At 36.7% G+C, this 24076-nt stretch overlaps 1 protein-coding gene across 21 annotated transcripts in view; it reads right to left on the bottom strand.

The window, feature by feature from the left end:
* The window catches only part of STK33 (serine/threonine kinase 33), a 225311-nt gene that overhangs the window by 39943 nt on the left and 161292 nt on the right, over positions 1-24076 (bottom strand). For all 21 annotated transcript variants that reach the window (XM_054438441.2, XM_054438449.1, XM_063671961.1 and 18 more), the window contains one exon: positions 8018-8215. In XM_054438441.2, the coding sequence (XP_054294416.1) occupies positions 8018-8215 (198 nt within the window). The remainder of the gene's footprint in view (positions 1-8017; positions 8216-24076) is intronic.

The raw sequence follows: 24076 nt of genomic DNA, 5'->3' as shown, positions 1-24076 counted from the left end.
CACTAAATGCCCACAAGAGAAAGCAGGAAAGATCCAAAATTGACACCCTAACATCACAATTAAAAGAACTAGAAAAGCAAGAGCAAACACATTCAAAAGCTAGCAGAAGGCAAGAAATAACTGAAATCAGAGCAGAACTGAAGGAAATAGAGACACAAAAAACCCTTCAAAAAATAAATGAATCCAGGAGCTGGTTTTTTAAAAGGATCAACAAAATTGATAGACTGCTAGCAAGATTAATAAAGAAAAAAAGAGAGAAGAATCAAATAGATGCAATAAAAAATGATAAAGGGGATATCACCACCAATCCCACAGAAATACAAACTACCATCAGAGAATATTACAAACACCTCTATGCAAATAAACTAGAAAATCTAGAAGAAATGGATAAATTCCTCAACACATACACCCTCCCAAGACTAAACCAGGAAGAAGTTGAATCTCTGAATAGACCAATAACAGGAGCTGAAATTGTGGCAATAACCAATAGCTTACCAACCAAAAAAAGTCCAGGACCAGATGGGTTCACAGCCGAATTCTACCAGAGGTACAAGGAGGAGCTGGTACCATTCCTTCTGAAACTATTCCAATCAATAGAAAAAGAGGGAATCCTCCCTAACTCATTTTATGAGGTCAGCATCATCCTGATACCAAAGCCTGGCAGAGACACAACAAAAAAAGAGAATTTTAGACCAATATCCTTGATGAACATTGATGCAAAAATCCTCAATAAAATACTGGCAAACCGAATCCAGCAGCACATCAAAAAGCTTATCCACCATGATCAAGTGGGCTTCATCCCTGGGATGCAAGGCTGGTTCAATATATGCAAATCAATAAATGTAATCCAGCATATAAACAGAACCAAAGACAAAAACCACATGATTATCTCAATAGATGCAGAAAAGGCCTTTGACAAAATTCAACAACCCTTCATGCTAAAAACTCTCAATAAATTAGGTATTGATGGGACGTATCTCAAAATAATAAGAGCTATTTATGACAAACCCACAGCCAATATCATACTGAATGGGCAAAAACTGGAAGCATTCCCTTTGAAACTGGCACAAGACAGGGATGCCCTCTCTCACCACTTCTATTCAACATAGTGTTGGAAGTTCTGGCCAGGGCAATTAGGCAAGAGAAGGAAATCAAGGGTATTCAATTAGGAAAAGAGGAAGTCAAATTGTCCCTGTTTGCAGATGACATGATAGTATATCTAGAAAACCCCATTGTCTCAGCCCAAAATCTCGTTAAGCTGATAAGCAACTTCAGCAAAGTCTCAGGATACAAAATCAATGTACAAAAATCACAAGCATTCTTATACATCAATAACAGACAAACAGAGAGCCAAATCATGAGTGAACTCCCATTCACAATTGCTTCAAAGAGAATAAAATACCTAGGAATCCAACTTACAAGGGATGCGAAGGACCTCTTCAAGGAGAACTACAAACCACTGCTCAAGGAAATAAAAGAGGATACAAACAAATGGAAGAACATTCCATGCTCATGGGTAGGAAGAATCAATATCATGAAAATGGCCATCCTTCCCAAGGTAATTTATAGATTCAATGCCATCCCCATCAAGTTACCAATGACTTTCTTCACAGAATTGGAAAAAACTACTTTAAAGTTCATATGGAACCAAAAAAGAGCCCGCATCACCAAGTCAATCCTAAGCCAAAAGAACAAAGCTGGAGGCATCACACTACCTGACTTCAAACTATACTACAAGGCTACAGTAACCAAAACAGCATGGTACTGGTACCAAAACAGAGATATAGATCAATGGAACAGAACAGAGCCGTCAGAAATAATGCCACATATCTACAACTATCTGATCTTTGACAAACCTGAGAAAAACAAGAAATGGGGAAAGGATTCCCTATTTAATAAATGGAGCTGGGAAAACTGGCTAGCCATATGTAGAAAGCTGAAACTGGATCCCTTCCTTACACCTTATACAAAAATCAATTCAAGATGGATTAAAGACTTAAATGTTAGACCTAAAACCATAAAAACCCTAGAAGAAAACCTAGGCATTACCATTCAGGACATAGGCATGGGCAAGGACTTCATGTCTAAAACACCAAAAGCAATGGCAACAAAAGCCAAAATTGACAAATGGGATCTAATTAAACTAAACAGCTTCTGCACAGCAAAGGAAACTACCATCAGAGTGAACAGGCAACCTACAAAATGGGAGAAAATTTTTGCAACCTACTCATCTGACAAAGGGCTAATATCCAGAATCTACAATGAACTCCAACAAATTTACAAGAAAAAAACAAACAACCCCATCAAAAAGTGGGCGAAGGACATGAACAGACACTTCTCAAAAGAAGACATTTATGCAGCCAAAAAACACATGAAAAAATGCTCACCATCACTGGCCATCAGAGAAATGCAAATCAAAACCAGAATAAGATACCATCTCACACCACTTAGAATGGCAATCATTAAAAAGTCAGGAAACAACAGGTGCTGGAGAGGATGTGGAGAAATAGGAACACTTTTACACTGTTGGTGGGACTGTAAACTAGTTCAACCATTGTGGAAGTCAGTGTGGCGATTCCTCAGGGATCTAGAACTAGAAATACCATTTGACCCAGCCATCCCATTACTGGGTATATACCCAAAGGACTATAAATCATGCTGCTATAAAGACACACGCACACGTATGTTTATTGCAGCATTATTCACAATAGCAAAGACTTGGAACCAACCCAAATGTCCAACAATGATAGACTGGATTAAGAAAATGTGGCACATATACACCATGGAATACTATGCAGCCATAAAAAATGATGAGTTCATGTCCTTTGTAGGGACATGGATGAAATTGGAAATCATCATTCTCAGTAAACTATCGCAAGAACAAAAAACCAAACACCGCATATTCTCACTCATAGGTGGGAATTGAACAATGAGAACACATGGACACAGGAAGGGGAACATCACACTTCGGGGACTGTTGTGGGGTTGGGAGGGGGGAGGGATAGCATTGGGAGATATACCTAATGCTAGATGACGAGTTGGTGGGTGCAGCGCACCAGCATGGCACATGTATACATATGTAACTTACCTGCACGTTGCGCACATGTACCATAGAGCCTAAAGTATAATAATAATAATAATAATAATAATAATAATAAAAAGAAAAAAATAAATAAATAAAATAAAAAATAAAAAATAAAAAATAAAAAAGCCCTTGTGTGGGAGTAGAAGTAGGGACAAAATATCCCTTTAGAACAAAAGCCTTGTTTATGGGAGCCTATGAATCCAGGCCAGCAACTCACATTGCAAGCAGCATTAGATCAAATAACAGGTCAAGATTCATGTTAGCAAAATTAGTTATTTGTACCTGTATTAGTCTGCTATTGCAGTAGTTATTCAACTATGTTTGAGAGGTCCCCACAATCAACCCCAGGTTCAATGAGTCACTGGGAGGACTCACAGGACTTAACATTTATATTCGTACTCATGGCTATGACTTATTACAGTGCAAGGATGCAAAGCACAACCAGCAAAAGGAAAAGGCACTTCAGGCTAAATCCAAGAGAAACCACGAGCAAGCTTCCAAGTGTCCTCTCCCAGGGGAGTTGCAGAGGATGTGCTTAATTCCCCCTGCAATTGGTTGTGACAGCATGTGTGAAATGTTGCCAACATTGGAAGCCCATTGGAGACTCAGCATCCATGGTCACGTAGGCAGCCTCTGCCTAACACCTACCAAAATCCCAGACTCTCAGAAGGAAAGTAGGTATTCAGCATAAACCATATTGTTTGCACAAATAGTTTAGACAAAATTAGCTAAGTTCCCAGAAATGAGCCAAGGGTCAACCTTGCAAATAAATAGGTCTTTTGAAGCATAGCAGTTTAGGCCACCTATTAAACTCTTTTCTGCATAACTATACAACAAACAACTGCAAAAATCTCAGCATCTTGTAACAGCAAGTATTTATTTTTCTCAATTAATATCAGTTTGGTTGTGCTAGGCTAAACTTCAAGTATTAGACTGAATTCAGATCTGTTCCACAAATCTCCACAATTCTGGAACCTGTGGCTTTCTGCAGGCATGCTCTTCTTATGGCAGGTGACAGAAATAGAAGAGAGCAAGCTAAATCATGCAAACACTTTTAAGGTCTCTGCTTACATTACACCCTTTTAACGTTCCATCAGCCAGAATAACAGCCAAGACCAACATTAGTAGGGTGAGAAAATAGCCTTCAACAGTTCTACTAGGGAGAACTGCAAAGTCACATGGCAAAGGATATGCATGTACAAATTATTTACAGGAAAGGAATAATTAATTGGAAACAAGAATCCAATCTTCCACAGTACCCTAAGAAACTCACCAAACTCAGAGGGCAAACGAGGTTAGAAGCAGCATATTATCACTTTTGAAAATGAAATTTCTTGGTTTGTTTACTAGTTTATTCCCACACTTATACCCAAAGGAGCCTTGATACAGCCAGGAAAATATATGCAATTTTAGTAATATTCTATATACATTTTTAGTAATATAATAATGAAAGCATTAATGGCTAACATTAATAAGTACTTACCACGTGACAAGAGTGTTACATGCATGATTTCACCTAGCACTTAGTTGGTGAGATTATTATTACTATTTTACAGATGAGAAAATGGAGGCCTAGAGACTTGCCGAACATCATAAAGCTTGTAAGTGGTGAAGCCAGAACCTGAATCCAGGCAGCCTAGATCCGAAGTTATACTTTTAACTATTATGATATTTTAAGGGCTTGGGTACATATGCCATATTGCAATGCTTCAATACTGGGATAAGAAAATGTGCCACAATTATGCAAGTGCCATCACATTTTCATATGATAGTCAGTTCTCATGGACTCAGAAAGCAAAAATGTAATTTTCAGGAAAAGAAAATTTTTATCCCACTCACTAAAATATCATGAAAATTTAAGTTTTTCCTCACAGAAACATTATCAACATATCAAAGTATTAAATTTCAATGTTATTTAAATGTCAACATTTCTTGTCTTTGAAAAAATGTTTTATGAACACATATCGTTTATCAAAATAATTTTTCAAAGTTTCTAAACTATCACGCCTTTCTACTTTCTAGCCTAGATAAAGCAACTGCTACATGTACTATTTCCTACAATACTATAACAACTAGGTTTTCAGTCAAGGAAAAATTATCACAAAAGAAAATAACGACAAAAATCTATTTTCTTTTCTTTTTTCTTTTTTTCTTTTTTTTTTGGAGACAGAGTCTCATTTCGTTGCCCAGGCTGGAGTGCAGTGGCGTGATCTTGGCTAACTGCAACCTCCGCCTCCTGGGTTCAAGCGATTCTCCTGCCTCAGCCTCCCAAGTAGTTGGGATTATAGGCGAGTGCCACCGTGCCCAGCTAATTTTTGTATTTTTAGTAGAGACAGGGTTTCGCCATGTTGTCCAGGCTGGTCTCGAACTCCTGACCTCAGGTGATCCACCCATCTGGGCCTCCCAAAGTGCTGGGATTACATGTGTGAACCACCGTGCCTGGCCTGAAAATCTTCTATTTTCATTAAACAAATTCATTCAAGACTGTGTTAAATAAACAATTTTATAACTAGGAGGTTTCTCCATTACAAAGCAAGAATTCCATAATGCAAATATACTTGTATTGCATCTAGAGATTCCAGTCCCTTCCTCCATGGTTATGGGGAGGTACACTTTAATTATGGACATTCATTTCTCTCCAATTGTTTTCTGAGCTTATGAATAATGAAAACATATACCATTTATCAGGAATCCTTAAGGACCTAATGTTAAAAGGCACACTACTGCAAAGCAGTGGTCTGCCAAGTGTCTCATCGGAAGACGAGCAAATGCTATTGCGGGAGTGAAAGTCGAGTCTATCCAGTAAAGCTGATAAAGACTTTGTCTTAGAGAATTCAGAGGATTACCAACAGCACAAAACATTATCTAGATGTCCTCGGCATGTGAGAAACAAGATATACATGAGAGAACATTACTGTCCTCAGAATGCCATAACCAAAAGTGGAAATGAACAAAAGGACATTGCCAAGTGCCAACTATTTGAAAACAAATCTGAAACAAGTGTAGTGTGATATCTTAGTTCAAATATGAACAATGAGGAGATGCAGACTGCACTTTCCCGTAATGTCCGAGGCATTTGGAACTAAGGGACCATTATTTAGGGAAGGAGGAAGGTGCTGAGTTCAAGTGCTTTTGCTTTTGTTTTTGTTTTTAACACATCCTCACTAACCCTCTCTGCTAGTTTTCCAAGAGCTCTGCCATTGTTTCGAAAGGTGTGATTACCCTGGCTTTTGAGAAATTCCCAAACCTAAGCATGGGAAAGTTCCTTAGAGGACATCAAGGGAAGACAAGCTCCTACCCACCTTGCAAGAATTAACTGTTATGACATTTATAACAAGTAGCCCTCCAGAATTGAGAATCACATCGTAAGTTTCATTAATTTGTGACTTGCAGCAGTGGCTGAAGGAGTGGGAGGGGAAAAGTGTGACACGGCAATGGAAAAGGGGATGGAAGACATTTGGTTCACAAGCATATTTTATGTTAGATGCAGTGACAAATACAACTCAAGGCCATAAAACGTGTGTATAATTGTACATATGTGAGTATATGTAGATGTATGTATGTATGTGTAAGAATATGTGAGTATATGTGTATACATGTATATGTGTATGTGTGTGCATAAGTATGTATATGTGTATAAAATGCCAAGTCAGCCAATAAAAATCTTCAAACTATGTTCAATAAGAAATGCAAACATGGAATTTTATGATATTATTTTTAAGGAGAATATAAAATACACTCAAGAGCTAAGCATCGTAGGAGTTGTTAACACACTAGAGAGGAAAAAGAATTCAATGAGCTTATGTCTACATTATGGTAAAAATATTATAATCTCAAAATATCTAAATCATTATGTTATGCTTATTATCTAACATTTGCTATAAAGTAATGAAGAAGTTCTCAACCACTAAATCAAAATCAATGAATAGATCATGTTACCATGTCCCTTTCTGTAAGTTACTGAGAGGATTCTTGGCATGGAGGGGTGTAGGCCAGCAATGCTGCACCTCCCTGAGTCTGATCCAGGATTTACCCTGGCAGTCCCTCTCTGCACTCTGCCTAATTCTGATTTCTAGAATCAGAAACAAGTGACTCCTCACGAGAAGTCTGGCTACCCTGAGGTGAACACAGTCCCTGCTGGCAGGATGCTCAATTATTAAATAATAGTTCAGATACGTTAATCAGATTTCAAGACAGGAAGGAGAACAAACACACACAGAGAAATTTTCTGCAAATTCAGAAACAAACAAGGAAGCATGGAAGGGGACCTTTGGGTAACTTTGTCAGGATATCCAGTTAACAGATCACAATCTAGAACTAATCAAAATGTTATTCAATTCTTTTCATTAAAAAGAATAAAACTGCATTCAGAACTAACAAGGTAAAATAATAAACCTATATAAAAAGTTTTTGCTACCATAAATTCAGACAAAAATAACTGAATAATTATCATTTTCTAAGTAATACATAGACCCATTCCAAATTCTATAGTCTGGTAGAGTACAAAAATTATTAATTTTGATTCTTGGGCCAAATTTGGCATGCCATCTGTTTTGGGGGAAAAAATAGTTGAGTTGGAACATGGCCACACTCATTCATTTGTTGTCTATGGTTGTTTTCATGCTACAACGTCAGAGATGAGTAGTTGTGACAAAGACTACTATGGCCCACAAAGCCTAAAATATTACTGTTTGTTCCCTTACAGAAAAAGTTTGCAGACACCTGCCCTACATAATCACCAACCTTAAAATATACATGTAGGCCACATCGCTAAATCATGCTAGCCTTATAAGGCAGAAAGAACTTTACTTGCTATATAATGCTCGGCCTTTGTTACAAACTAACAACAAAAAGACAGATTTGCAAAAAAATGTTCCAGGTGCGGTGAGGGTATTTTACACTTGGGAGAAATGCAGCAATGATTCTTCCTACCTGTTTTTCCTCCTCTTCATCTGAAGTGTAATTGGCATCACGGACATTTCCCCAGGGTTGGTAACTTTTCAACTTTTCTTCAGTGGACAGATTATTCTTCTCTTCTGTTGTGTTTTCCTCATCACTTTCTGGGTTATTTTTCCATTCCTTCATCATCTCTAATACATTGGTTGGTCTCACCGAAGAAAGTTTATTGCCCTAATATTAACAATCAATTTTTGGTGTTATAAACAACTTAGATAATTGAGACGATACCTACATCATTTAGCAAGACAGTCTCCCAAATTCAGTAATAGTCACATGGAAAAGATTATAATGCTGAATAAATATGAAAACTTCTGATGACCACTGGAGTACAATTCCTGTACTGACATGGCTCACATCCCTTGCATGATATCACGTGTAATATGTCCAAGTTAACGGGGAAATATTCAGGCTTGAAAGAACAATGCAGCATGCTTGTGCAAAGAACACTACACAGGGCAATTTCCTGGAACCCAAATACCCCTATAGCTGTTCTTAGAAAATTGAGAGGGAGGTTGAAAGAACTAAAGAAGTTGCCCAAACGCCAGTGGGTCCAGTGCTAAGGATAAGTCTATACAACATCCAAATATCTAGGCAAAAAAAAAAAAAAAAAAATCTAAATTCAGTCAATTAGTCAAGCACTATGTCTAAGAATATAGATATTTAATTTGAAATCCCTTACCTGTCTGGAAGATTTAAATATAATGTGGTCATTTGATTATAAATGACTTGGTACAGTGTTCTTATCCCAGCATATGACTATACCATACCAAAACTGACCATTTTATATTAACTGTATTTTCCCAAATATAATACTTCATGTAATGTGCCAAGAAATATATGAATGCAAGCTCAAATAGCTCCTGCTTGATTAGGTGTGTCTTAAATATTTTCGTTCTTACCTCATACTGTTAGAAAAAATTTAGACAAAAAAATGGATCATATTTAGATTAAAATGAGAAGTTCAGGTGTGGGCATGGCTATGAAGTGATTCTAAATTACCCTGGTATATGGATGTATTGAAATGTTTAGCTTCAGTGACACAGAAAACTATGAGACAGGATACTTTATGGGTACCCATCTGAATACACTGTTGAGGACTTGCTGAGTTTAATGTATTTGTGGCTAAAGACATAAGACAACACTAAATATGGAATGCTAATAACTAAATGAGGATCACTATGCAATTAATTCTCTGTGGTTCTTCTCTGTCCCCTTGTTTTAAGAAGCTCAGTACTCCTACCACATTCATAACATCCCATTACACCTTACACTGGTTTTGCACTTGTTTGTCCCTTACCTACTTACTCCTAGAATGCCCTTGCCATTTCTTCCTGCCAGACCATAGCAAGAGCCTACCTTTCCTTGAAAGTTCAATTTCAGATTCATTTCTGTCAGATATTCCAGAACTCCCAACTATGTAGTCAACTCAAGTGAAAACAGACAGTGGCTCAGCGACAGTAACCATTAAAGAGCTGAAATCAAGTAGAATGGTAGATAGTCTCAGAGCGCTCATCTGGATGGGTTCTGCTCTCCAGGGCTCTGCTTGGTCCCTATGATCCATCTCTCCTCTCTTACAACTTCTTGGCTTCATCCTGACCTCTAACTTAATTTTCATAAAATCAGTGACCAGGGTCCTGAAATGCAAGTACACACAACTTTGCCTCAACTTGATACTTTCACTAGCAGAAAGTGACAATCTGACACATCTAAGTCTGCAATATCAGTTCTCAGTGGCTCCTCCCTGACAAGCCCTCCCCAGGTTAAGTCTTTGGAAACTGTGGTGGTCACTAATGCTACTCGCTCAGCATTTCTTTCTTCTAGGCTCATGGTAGAGTTTCACTTCTCTATCCACTTTGGGACATGACCATGTGCCTTACTTTGGCCAGTGATTCATGATTGGAAATGGTATATATCACTTCTGGGTGAAAACTTTAAGAGATAGTATGCAATTCATCATGTTTCCAATTCCTGAACTGGTAATTACAGAAGCATAGAGATGAAGTCTCCCTCAGCCTGGGTTCCTGAGTAAGGACAAAGTGAAACAGAACCTCCTCCTCTCCTCCCAGGCAATTGGCCATGGAAGGTACTAAGAGCACTGAGATTTAGGTGTCATTTGTTATCACAGCATAATCTAGCTTACCTTGATATAGATACCAAAGCAAACATTTACATTCTGTAAATCACCTCTAAGAAGCCTTAAAAAGAGTGACTTTATTGTAAAACCATCGTGTTCAACAAAATTAAAATTATAATTACTACAGAACTCATATGCAACCAATATGATGTGACAGCTCATTTATTTAGGCAGTTCTTGCACTGCACAGTCCTGATATGCCTGAATTTCAGTTATAATTTACCTAAACAGCATTAGTCCCCCAAGAGCAGAGTTTAAATTTCAGTCAACATGGTATATGAATTATAACTGCATAAAGTTCAAACTGCCCTGCTAGCTCTTCAGTCCACAAAGCAAACAAACGCATATCATGATCAGTGACCAATTTTGTCACTTCTCTCAAAGGCTGTTGGTGATTAGACATTGGGCATCTGTTAGTCAGTTCACACATAGACAGCAAAGTGTGTATTTGTGTTGCCTCCTTTTCTCCCAGGGAATTAGCCAACAAAGATGAAAGTGCGGCAAAGAAAATAAAAGTGATAATGCTGAAAGTGAAAACTGAATAAAATACGAATGGAGTAACAGAAGAAACTGCTGACTGGGAATTCTGACACTACCACCGTTCAACAGAGTATTTGCCAAGGCATAAAAAAGATGCTCCCTCTGTCTTATAAGTTATATGGTAAGAAGAAGGTAAGCACTATTTAAATGAATCTTAAGTATTTTATTTAAAAAGACACTTTAATTCTCAGTATTTCTAACATTCTAAATTACAGTGTACTAAATGAACATCAGTTTTACTTTTGTCTCATTTCCCTACATATTTATAACCAACAGAGAGTTATTAATATTTTGACAAAAATGTAAAGAGCATGAAACAATTGTAACTTTTCACATTGATTATTGAGATCATTTTTTCACAGTTTCAACCTGCTCTGCTATTTTACTGTCCTACACTACTGTACAAAGCAAGGATTGCCTACATTATTTTGAATCTGCATCTCTAGCAATCTTTCAAATGCCTGGTTCACATACACATACACCCAAGAGCTTGGTAGCTGATATTCTACATGTCTAAAGGAGAGTGCCTTAGTACTTGAAGAAATGACCCTACTTCTCATTCTATAGAGACTGTGGAGAAAAGAAAAGGATCCAGAATAAGAGTATTATCCTATTTCTTATGTGGAAATTTTTAGCTCTTTGCCTCCTATACTCACTTGAGATATCAAGCCTGGACTAGGTGGTATAGAGTCCAGGCTTTGCCTGTTGTCTAAAGTCCATCTGATAACTTACTATACCACCTACTTCTTGCTTGCTAGCAGTTGAAGGATAAATTGTATCAGATACTTGGACTAACCAATAATAAGTGGTCCACAACAATGTATCATGAGCCTTCTAGTTCAACAGAAATTACAAATGAAGAAACCAAACAAAACTGGGGCAGAACTGTTAGGGCAGACACTGTAGATGTACATGTCACCTCGCCATCAGAACACTAACCTCTGAACTCCTTTTACTGGCTGCATCTAGGTGATCAAATACTGAACTCATCAATTACAAAATAACAAATGACAAGAAAGCAGTAGCAATAGTTTGATCATCTGAAGCTATCACAGGTAGAGACCAGCCTTTTAGATAAATAAATTTCCACTTGCTTAACCAACAGATAGTTGAGACTATTAATATTGAACAACTAGAAAAATGAAACTCATGGAAGAGAAGAACTGCTTAAATACTAAGATTTGAATTTAATCCCTTAGTAGACAGGCCCCATAATGGAGACCCAATCACATTTCCTCATCTAAAAAATACTGCCTTTTAAGAGATAGTGCCTATCAGTGCTTTGTAAACAGTAAGTACTTAATAAGTACTTTAAAATAAATGAATGAATGACATGTATGAGCTGGGGTGAGATGGTATGAGTACAAATCAGCAAAGCTAAAGGAAACATTCTGGATCTTTAGCATGCAGTCACCATTCTCTGTTTTTGCAAAGACCTAGAAGACTATTTTGTAAAGTTCCTAGGAGTAAATTTTTTCAACAGACAAATGGAATACTTTATTAAAAAACATATAAAAGAATGGCCAACTTCACAAAATAAAATCCAAGTCAAAACAATGTGGTGTCAATTTTCACTTAATAGATAGATAAAAATTTAAGTTTGGTATTCCCTGTGTTGGTGAGGGTGTGGAGGAACAATCACTCTCACTTATTTGCTTTTTATGAGAAGGTAAATTAGCAATACTTGATCAAAATGTAAAATGCACATTCTCTCTGACCAGTAATTCCACTGTTAAAATTTATCTTATATAAACTGGCACAGTATGCAAACACATATTTACAAGAACATCTGTTGTACTACTGATGTAACAGAAAAGATCTGAAACAATTTAAATATTCACAGGGACTATTTACAAAATAGTTTATAGTTTGGGATACAATGTTGGTTTTTAATTTTTTTTTTATTTTTAACTTTTTTTAGGTTCAGGGGTACCTGAGCAGGTTTTTTATATAGGTAAACTCGTGTCACAGGAGTTTGTTGGACAGATTATTTTGTCACCTAGTTACTAAGCCTACTATCCAATAGTTATTTTTTTCTGGTCCTCTGCCTCCTCCCACCCTCAAGTAGTCCCAGTGTCTGTTGTTCCCCTCTTTGTGTCCATGAGTTTTCATCATTTAGCTCCCCTTGTAAGTGAGAACATGTGCTTTTTGGTTTTCTGTTCCCACGTTAGTTTGCTAAAGATAACAGCCTCTAGTTCCAGCCATGTTCCTGCAAAAGACATGATCTTATTCTTTTTTATGGCTGCATAGAATTCCACAGTGTATATGTACCACATTTTCTTTATCCAATCTGTCATTTATAGGCATTTAGACTGATTCCATCTCTTTGCTATTGTGAATAGTGCTGCAGTGAACATTCATGTGCATATGTGTTTATGGCAGACTGATTTATGTTCCTCTGGGTATATACCCAGTAATGGGATTGCTGAGATAAATGGTAGTTCTGTTTTTAGCTCTTTGAGGAATCGGCACACTGCTTCCCACAATGGTTGAACTATTAATAATTTACACTCCACGCAACAGTGTATAAGTATTCCCTTCTCTCCACAACCTCACCAGCATTTGTTATTTTTTTACTTTTTAGTAATGGCCATTCTGACTGGTTTGAGATGGTATCTCACTGTGGTCTTGATTTGAATTTCTCTAATGATCAGTGATATTGAGCTTTTTTCATATGCTTCTTGGCTGCATATATGCCCCATCTTGAAAAGCGTCATCTGTTCATGTCCTTTGCCCACTTTTTAATGAGGTTGTTTTTTTCTCGTGAATTTAGTTTCCTTTTAGACACTGGATATTAGACCTTTGTCAGATGCATAGTTTGAAAATATTTTCTCCCATTCTGTGGGCTGTTTCCTCTGCTGATAGTTTCTTGTACTGTACAGAAGCTCTTTAGTTTAATTACATCCCACTTGTTATTTTTTGCTTTTGTTGTGATTGCTTTTGGCGTCTTCCTCATGAAATCTTTGCCGGTACCTATGTCCAGAATGGTATTGCCTAGATTGTCTTCCAGAGTTTTTACAGTTTTGCATTTTACATTTAAGTATTTAATCCATCTTGACCTCATTTTTGTATATGGTGTAAGAAAGGGGTCCAGTTTCAATCTTCTGCATATGGCTAGCCAGTTATCCCAGCACCATTTATTGAATAGAAAGTCCTTTCCCCATTGCTTGGTTTTGTCAGCTTTGTTGAAGTTCAGATGGTCACAGATGTGAGGCCTTATTTCTGGGCTCTCTATTCGGTTCCATTGGTCTATGTGCCTGTTCTTGTACCCATACCATGTTGTTTTGGTTACTGTAGCCCTGTAGCATAGTTTGAAGTTAGGTAGCATGATGCCTCCAGCTTTGTTCTTTTTGCTTCAGATTGCTTTGGCTATTTGGACTCTCTTTTGGTTCCATATGAATTTTAAAATAGATTTTTCTAGTTCTGCAAAGAATGTCATTGGTAATTTGATAGGAATAGCAGTGAATCTGTAAATTGCTTTGGGCAGTATGGTCATTTTAATGATATTGATTCTTCCGATCCATGAGCATGTAATGTTTTTCCATTTTTTTATAAGAAAATCTTCCCTATATATTAAGTGAAAATAATTGCATAATATGAACCCATTTGTGTAAAAGTATCTACATAAAAATGTATGGAATGTTTTTGAAAGCATACGTAAAAGACTTAATGATGGTTATCTTTAGTGAGAGGGAATGAGAGAATGGGAGGAGAAAGCAAGTTATTTTTCCCGTTTTGTTTACTCACTTAACCATGGACAATCTCAATTATTACCTTAATTTATTTTATTATTATTTTTGTTGTTGTAGAGGAGTCTCACTATGTTGCCTAAGCTGGTGTTGAACTCCTAGATTCAAGTGATCCTCCTGCCTCAGCCTCCCAAAGTGCTGAGATTACAGGTGTGAGCCACTGTGCCCAGCCTCGACTATTACCTTTTACCTTTACATGACTAATAATCCACGTAAATTATAGTAAGAAAAGATATGATGTAAGTTTTAGATATCCAAAGAGGACTGAAAGCACCAAAAAACATCACCAAACATGTCCTGAAGTGTTCCAGAGTCCAAGGCAGCAGAATATCAAGATAATAAGTAGTCAACTGTGTACCGTTTTCATGTTTTTCCTAACAAAATCACCTCAGTGATTTTTTTCCAGAAGTATAGTAACTATGTGAGTAGATAAGGTTTTGGTATTAATATTCCTATTCTTCAGGAGAAAATGGTTTGAGAAATTAATGAATTTACCCTTATTCCAGAAGTGCATTTCCAATTGCCTGCCAAGAATTTCTAGTGAGAGGTATAGCTGAGCCTTCTACTTAGTGTATTCTAAACCATGCAACTACAAACAAGAAAACTAGAAAACAAACAATAACTTGCATCCATACACCTAGTTTTCCTCCATCTTGTCTTCCTGCCTTCTATCACCTGAGGTGACTGCTATCCAGAATCTTGTGATTAACATTCCCTTGCTTTTGTTTTATATATATTTTTTATCACAACCATGTGTATTCAAAAAGGAATATTGACCAGGTGAGGTGGTTCAAGCTTGTAATCCCAGCACTTTGGGAGGATGAGGCCAAAGGATCACTTGAGCTCAGGAGTTCGAGACCAGCCTGGGCAACATAGGGATACCCCTACTTTACAAAAATAATTTTTTTAATTAGCTGGACATGGTGGTGCATGCCGGTAGTCTCAGCTACCCAGGAGGCTGAGGCAGAAGGATCACTTGAGCCCAGGAGTTAGAGGCTGAAGTGGGCATGCCAGCCTGGGTAACAGAGCAAGCCCCTGTCTGAAAAAAAAGGCGGGGGGGAATATTTTTTGTTTTAGTTATTTTAACTTTCATAATATTATTCCTTTTTTGCTTATTTGCAGTACAAAAGCCTTTTCCCAGTTTATAACTTATCAACTTTCCTTCTGGTGTTGTTTTATTAACAAGAGTTCTTAACATAGACAAGCTAATCCATCATTTCTTTTATGTTAGTGCCTTTGGTTATGTTGCTTATGAAATCCTTTCCTATACACCCCAAGATGCAGAATATATTCACCTATATTTCCACTTAGAGTTTCAACATTTTGGTTTTTACTATAAGTCCCTGATTTCTTTGGAGTTGATTTTTGTCTGTGGTGTGAAATAAAAATTTAACTTTATTTTTTCCATATGGAGAACTCTTGATTCCAGCTCCATTTATTGAATAGTCCCTCCTTTCTCCCCTCTCATCTTCCATATGACCACTGTCAGAAAAAGTTCCAGATACACCTGGATATGTTTCTGTACTCTGTTTTATTCTGTTTGTCAATAATCATACTGCCCTAATTAACATAGCTTTATAAGTCTTAATATCTGGTAGAGCAAGACATTCAGAAATTTCTCAGCTATTTTTGATCCTTTAGTCTTCCATATAAATTTTATAGCCAGGAAAGTTCATGAAATTTTGATTGTATTTGCACTGAATATGTATATCAATATGGGAAAAATTAATTTTTGACATTAAGTCTCCTGACACATGATTGTGATATCTTTATATTGATGTATTCTTCAATGTTTTTCAATAAAATGTTCTAACTTTCCCCAAGGAGGTTTTATAAATCTTATGTCATATTTATTACTAGATATTTTATATTCTTTGCTACTATTTTACATGATGTCTTCATTTTTATTACATTTTCTATTGTTAGTTGCTAATGAATAGAAGTACAATTGACTTTTGTATATTAATCTTAAATCAGCTACCTTTCTCAGCTCTCCTACTATTTCTAATAACTTATTTGTAGATTACTATAAATAATAAATCTTATTTCTGTTTTTCAAGTCTCACTTTAGTCTTCAGTTGACTAAGATCAGCAATGTTGGAGGAAAAAAAAGCTGACTTTCTTGACTATTCTCTATTTTAAAAGAAATCCATTTCACATTTCCTACTCAGAATGATATTTTCTGCAACATTTTATCAGGTTAAGGAAGTTTTCTTTCCTTTTTAATCATGAATATATGTTGAGTCTTACTACAAATGATTTCTCTGAAATGATCATATGATTTTTTCCTTTAATATATTAATGTGGGGATTTATACTTACAGATTCTGAAATTAATTCATCATTGTATTGTTGGGGATACTCAAATTGGCCAAGATATATTATCTGTTAATATAAACATCTGCATCCAACTTGCTAATAGTATGTCTAAGGTTTTATATCTATATTAGTAAGTGAAATGGATAGTTTTCCTTTGTCATAATGTCTTGGTCTAGTTTTGTATCCTGCAGTTTAGAAGGTATAGTCTTAGGATAAATTAGGAAAATTTTTCTCTTTTGAGGGGTAGAAGAAGAGTTATAAGTTTAAGATGAAAGTATGGTAGAACTCTAAAATCATTTGGGCCTGGTGTTTTGCTTGTAGAAGATTTTGAACTATTGCTTCAGTTTATTTAATTATTACAAGACAATTCAAGTTTTCTACTTATTAAGACTGTCTTGTATAACTATATTTTTCTAGGAAAAGAATTCTTTTCATTATGACTGAGTTTGCAGAAGTATTTGCATACACCTAGTAGTATTACCAGTAGTATTCTCTTATCTTTCTAATCTCTCCTTTATCTACGGCTATATTCCCTTTTCCATATGTAAGATTTTTTGCTCTCTCTCTTTTTTTTTTTGAGACAGGGTCTCACATTGTCACCCAGGCTGGAGTGCAGTAATATAATCACGAGTCACTGCAGCCTCCACGCTCCTAGACTCAGGTAATCCTCCCACCTCAGCCTTTCGAGTAGCTGGGACTACTACTAAAAATCAGCCGGGCACAGGCCACCATGCCCAGCTGATTTTTTAAATTTTTTGTAGGGACAGGGTCTCACTATGTTGTCCAGGCTTGTCTCAAACTCCTGGACTCAAGCAATTCACCCGCCTTGGCCTCCCAAAGTGCTGGGATTATAGGCATGAGCCACCATGCCCAGCCTGTTTTCTCTGTTTCTTTTTCAATTTCACCAAAGATTTATTTATTTTTCAAAGAAACAAATATTGACCTTGTTGATCTTTTCTATTATACCTTTGTGTTCTATTTAGTTGATTTTTGCTCTTAGTTTGATCTTTCCTACTACTGTATTTGGTTTTACTCTGTTAAAATTCTGAAATTTTTAGTTAGATATCATTAATTTTCTGTATTTCCCCTTTTCTAATATAAATATTAAACTTCTATTGAAGTACATGTTTGCTGTATCCTCCAAGTTTTGGTATGTTGTATTTTCATTATCATTCAGTTCTAGGAATTTAAATTTTTTCTTATTATGGTTTATTCTTTAACTTATGAGTTGTTTAGAAGCATGTGATTTATTTTCCAGGTATATGCAGATATTTAATCTTGTTGTTTACTGGCTTTTAACTGCGTATTATTAGAGAACATGATCTGTGTTAACTTTATTAAGGCTTCCTTGCTTCACGGTCTAGGACAAGACCAATTTTGGTAAATATTCCTCACGTGCTTGAGAACATGTACATTCTCTAATTAGAGAACTGTGTATGTGTCTACTAGAATAAGCTTGTCGTATTATTAAAATCATCCATATATTTTTGTTTTTTATTTCATATATCAGCAGTTGAAAGAAGTGCATTACAATCTCCTACTATAATGGATTTGCCAATTTCTCCATGAATGTTGTCAATTTTTTATATATATTTAAGGTTATTTTATTAGTTGCATACATTATTAAAATTACTATATAATCTTTTTGAGTTGAATCTTTAATCCTTATAAAGTGACCTTCTCTATCCCTTAATGATGATTTCTTTGTGTTAAGGTTTTTTTTTTATTATACTTTAAGTTTTAGGGTACATGTGCACAACATGCAGGTTTGTTACATATGTATACATGTGCCATGTTGGTGTGCTGCACCCATTAACTCATCATTTAGCATTAGGCATATCTCCTAATGCTATCCCCAGGCCCCAGTATGTGATGTTCCCCTTCCTGTGTCCATGTGTTCTCATTGTTCAATTCCCACCTATGAGTGAGAACATGCGGCATTTGGTTTTTTGTCCTTGCGATAGTTTACTGAGAATGATGGTTTCCAGCTTCATCCATGTCCCTACAAAGGACATGAACTCATCATTTTTTATGGCTGCATAGTATTCCATGGTGTATATGTGCCACATTTTCTTAATCCAGTCTATCATTGTTGGACATTTGGGTTGGTTCCAAGTCTTTGCTATTGTGAATAATGCTGCAATAAACATACGTGTGCATGTGTCTTTATAGCAGCATGATTTATAGTCCTTTGGGTATATACCCAGTAATGGGATGACTGGGTCAAATGGTATTTCTAGTTCTAGATCCCTGAGGAATCGCCACACTGACTTCCACAATGGTTGAACTAGTTTACAGTCCCACCAACAGTGTAAAAGTGTTCCTATTTCTCCACAACCTCTCCAGGACCTGTTGTTTCCTGACTTTTTAATGATCGCCATTCTAAGTGGTGTGAGATGGTATCTCATTGTGGTTTTGATTTGCATTTCTCTGATGGCCAGTGATGATGAGCATTTTTTCATGTGTCTTTTGGCTGCATAAATGTCTTCTTTTGAGAAGTGTCTGTTCATGTCCTTCGCCCACTTTTTGATGGGGTTGTTTGTTTTTTTCTTGTAAATTTGTTGGAGTTCATTGTAGATTCTGGATATTAGCCCTTTGTCAGATGAGTAGATTGCAAAAATGTTCTCCCATTCTGTAAGTTGCCTGTTCACTCTTATGGTAGTTTCTTTTGCTGTGCAGAAGCTGTTTAGTTTAATTAGATCCCCTTTGTCAATTTTGGCTTTTGTTGCCATTGCTTTTGGTGTTTTAGACATGAAGTCCTTGCCCATGCTTATGTCCTGAATGGTAATGCCTAGGTTTTCTTCTAGGGTTTTTATGGTTTTAGGTCTAACATTTAAGTCTTTAATCCATCTTGAATTAATTTTTGTATAAGGTATAAGGAAGGGATTCAGTTTCAGCTTTCTATATATGGCTAGCCAGTTTTCCCAGCACCATTTATTAAACAGGGAATCCTTTCCCCATTTCTTGTTTTTGTCAGGTTTGTCAAAGATCAGATGGTTGTAGATATGCAGCATTATGTCTGAGGGCTCTGTTCTGTTCCATTGGTCTATATCTCTGTTTTGATACCAGTACCATGCTGTTTTGGTTACTGCAGCCTTGTAGTATAGTTTGAAGTCAGGTAGCATGATGCCTCCAGCTTTGTTCTTTTGGCTTAGGATTGACTTGGCAATGTGGGCTCTTTTTTGGTTCCATATGAACTTTAAAGTAGTTTTTTCCAATTCTGTGAAGAAAGTCATTGGTAAGTGTTAAGGTATATTTAATTGGTATTAATTCCATTATACAGATTTTCTTTGTTAGTGTTTGCCTGATATGTCCTTTTCCATTTTTGTGTTTCAATATTTCCATGTCTTTATGCTTCAAATATGCTTCTTATAAACAGTAGAGAGCTAGATTTTTTAAAAATTCAATTAGACAATATACCTTTAAACAGGTATTTTAAACCAATGTACTTGTAATTATTTCTGTATTTGGACTTGTTTCTCCTATCTAAGCCTGTTATTGAAAAGGGAAAAGTTCCCTCATCCCCTTTGCAGGGCATGCAGTGGGGGGTGTGGCTCGCTTCTTCTGCGTCCCGCTGCTCAAACCTCTAGAGGGAGCATGCAGGTGGGCAGATGTGGGGTTCCAACTCCAGGGCAGCATCTAGAGGTGAATGTTTATAGCTCCCGAAGCCCCAGTGGGTGTGTGTTACAGGGTGTTCTTTTAGTTTAGCTGTCCATAGGTGGCTTGTGTTAGTCAGTTCAGTTAGACTCCCTGCCTTATCACAAGGACAGAGGGCTTTCTGTATCCCAGGGTTTCTCGCTTTGGTGTACTGGAAGAATCTGATCACACATGGGCTTGGAGAATGAGTGCAAGGTTTTATTGAGTGGAGGTTCTCAGCAGATGGATGGGGAGCCAGAAGGGAGATGGAGTGGGAAGGTGGTTTTCCCCTGGAGTCAGGCAGCTCAGCAGCCTGGGCTCTCCTCCAACTGCCCCAGCCAAACTCCGTGTTGTTCTGCCGGTGGATGGCTTGCAGGCCTGCCGGCTCTATGCCGCGGAGTGACTCTTGATGTCCAGCTGCCTGTGCGTCTGCCTGCTAGGGTCTCGGGGTCTTTATAGGCCCAGGATGGGGGCATGGCAGGCTGGGGTGGTCTTGGAAAATGCAACATTTAGGCAGGAAAACAGAAATGCTTGTCCTCACCTGGGTCTGTGGGCACATGCCCAGGGTTGGAGCCCTAGCTAGGGACTATGCCCTCCTCTACCTACCTTGGCCTCCCAAAGTGCTGGGATTATAGGCATGAGCCACCATACCCAGCCTGTTTTCTCTATTTCTGTCTTAATTTTTCCAAAGATGTATTTATTTTGTTGGTTTTTTCAAAGAACCAAATACTGACCTTGTTGATCTTTTCTATTTTACCTTTGTGTTCTATTTAGTTGATTTTCACTCTTAGTTTTATCTTTCCTACTACTTTATTTGGGTTTACTCTGTTAAAATTCTGGAATGTTAAGCTAGATATCATTAATTTTCAGTCCCTGCCCCCTTCCACATCATTGTTATTTCAGTTTCTCCCACTCTTTATATGTTTTTCATTCCTTCCTACTTTAAAAATCTGATGCCTCCATATTCTTCTTTAGCACACTTTCATGTGCTGCTCCCATGCCCTTGCCCCCTTCCCAGTGCTCATCATGTGGATATTATCATGAATTTTAATTCTGGATTATTATGATTATGTTTTCTCTTCTTCTTTGGTTTTGTGTTTTGTTTTTGTATTTTTTGATATCAGCAAACTCTACCAAGATATTTAAAGGCTCTTGCTGCACATGGCTCTTGTGGCATCTTCTGGATTTGTTTTTCCTCCTCTGTAAGTACTTCTACCATGTGTTTTAACTCTTGTGGCAAACCCTCTGAGCTCTTGTATATTTGAAAATAACTTAATCATTCCCTTTAATATGAATAACAATTTGAATGGATATAAAATTTTAACTTTAAAGTTCTTTTTCCCTTAATACATTTAACATATTACTCCAGTTATTCTTGCATCCAATGTTGCTGCTGAAAAGTAGGATGTCAATGTGATTCTTGTTCTTTTTTATATGATCTGCTCATTCTCTCTGGGAGCTTTTAGAATTTTTCTTTTTGATGTTTTAAAATTTCGTTATGTCTATTTTTCAGTTTTTTTCTTCTCTCTTATTGGGTAGTCTTATCATCTCTTTAAAGCTAAGGTCTTTCTTTAATTCTGATGAATTTATCCCCATTATTTCTCAAAAGATTTTCTCCTCCCCCTTTTTATTTTTTTAATCTGAGACTCCTATTAGATGGATTTTGGCACTTTTACTTTTAACCCCATATATCTTTTCTTTTATATTTTCAACTTATTTATCCTCTCCTGCTTCCTTCTGTATAAAGTTCTACAATCTGATCATCTAGTTTTAAAATTCATTCTTTAGTTGTATATCACTGCATTCTATATTTCAACTATTATATTTTTCATACCTACTTGGTTCTGTTTTTATTTCTTATTCTTGCTTCATATTATCAACATCTTCCCTTATCTCTCTTAGTATGTTCACTTTGTTAATTTTTAAATTCTAGGACTGTGTATTCTAAACTCTTTTCTAATGGTGTTTGAAACTTGGCCTCTCTAAGCTCCTGTTTCCCAGGAAGCATTGGCACCCCAGAAGACAAGGCATAGATCTAGAGCCAGTCCCGGCTCTTGGCCTTGGGAGATCAAGGAAGAGTATGGGGAAGAAACTTAGACACCAAAAACCTGCCCCACTAAGCAACTCCTCAGTTCAGGGTTTCGCACTTACCCACCTCCTCCCGCCAGGAGAAATAATCTGAGGAGGAGGCACTCCTAAAATACACCAAAAGTATCACCCAGCAGTCCTAGAGTTTGGAGGCCAAGAGGTAAGAAGTCAATGCCTGCAACGAGTTAATTCCCACACATTTTCCTTGGCTTCTCATTCAGGCAGGGCTTCAGTGCTGCTCCGATTTTATTACTTCAGACCCTTGTGAGGGGATAAGTAAGCATTGGTGTCCCAAAGCAAATGACAAGAGGAAAAAGGGGAAACTGGGTTGTTTTGTGTTTCTATTTTAATTCCCTGCCTTGGCTGCAGCCTCACCCACTATCCACACCAGCTCAAGCTATCCCTTTATTTTCCCAGGGATTTCTCACTCTTCTCTGAATCCTGGTATCATGAGGTTTCTCTCTAAAGTTACTTCAGGTTTAATCTTCAGAGAAGACACAGTATCTTGGCAGGAACCAGCGTCTCCTCCAGCAGGCCCTTCACTGAGTGGTCTTGAAACGTAACTCAAACAGCTGTGATGAACTGCATGACACTACTATCTCAAAACTCCTTCCGTTCCTATCCACTTATTTATATAAGGTTCTCAGTGTCTATAAAAACTAAAAACAATACAATATTGCTGAACATTGTCTCATTCTAACAATAGAAATATTCAATCATGTATGAATGAACTAATTGGGAGGGAAAGCAGCCCTATCCATCCACTAAAGCATTTCCAATATAATATTGTTTTGTTTAGTAATTCTAAAAAATTATAATCATGTTCTCTTGATCAATTATATACTACTGATAATAATCATAATGAAAAGTCATTCTTAAATAATTTTTAGAAATTATAGAGCCTTAGAGTCCCAGGAAATAAAAAAAATTTAAATATAAATTTGAACTTTTTTTGTAAAATGAGACAAATTATAGGTGATTGATAAAATCCATTCAAGCAAAAATATTATTACATTAGGATAAAATTCTGTGGAAGAAGTAGAATAGAAAAATAGAAACACAAATTCAAAGAGAAGAATGAATAACCTAGTTTCTGTCAAAGAAGAACTTGTTCATAAATATCTAAAAATGAATGAGATGGATGTCCCATATGGGTAAAAAACTGATATTAGCTTTATTTTTAATTACAAATGTTTATATGAGAAATTATATCCCTTGCAATTAATTACATTTATGGTGAAAATTTTTAAAGTTCAACCTAAAAATATCTGAGAAGACTCGTCATTTTTCAAAATCCTTTTTTGTTATAATTCAAGCATAAAAGTTTGAACAGATTGTTCCAAAAACACTTCATTCTTGTTCCAATCTACAAAACCAGCACTTCTACACTTTAATTTTGTCTCATACCATTTTTCTAGTCACCTAAGAAGCAGTTTTGATTGCTCTTACTCTCTTACCTAACACTTCTACTTAGTTACAAAATTATGTTTTCTTTCTCAGGTCTTCTTTCTCCTCTCTTGTCTGTTCCCACTCACTGCCCTAGTTCCAGTCTTCATTATCTTATCCC

The sequence above is a fragment of the Pongo pygmaeus genome, chromosome 9, assembly GCF_028885625.2.
Source record: "Pongo pygmaeus isolate AG05252 chromosome 9, NHGRI_mPonPyg2-v2.0_pri, whole genome shotgun sequence".
Classification (NCBI taxonomy): domain Eukaryota; kingdom Metazoa; phylum Chordata; class Mammalia; order Primates; family Hominidae; genus Pongo; species Pongo pygmaeus.
Note: the sequence above shows the minus strand (reverse complement) of the source record. Positions and strands in the feature narration are given on the sequence as shown.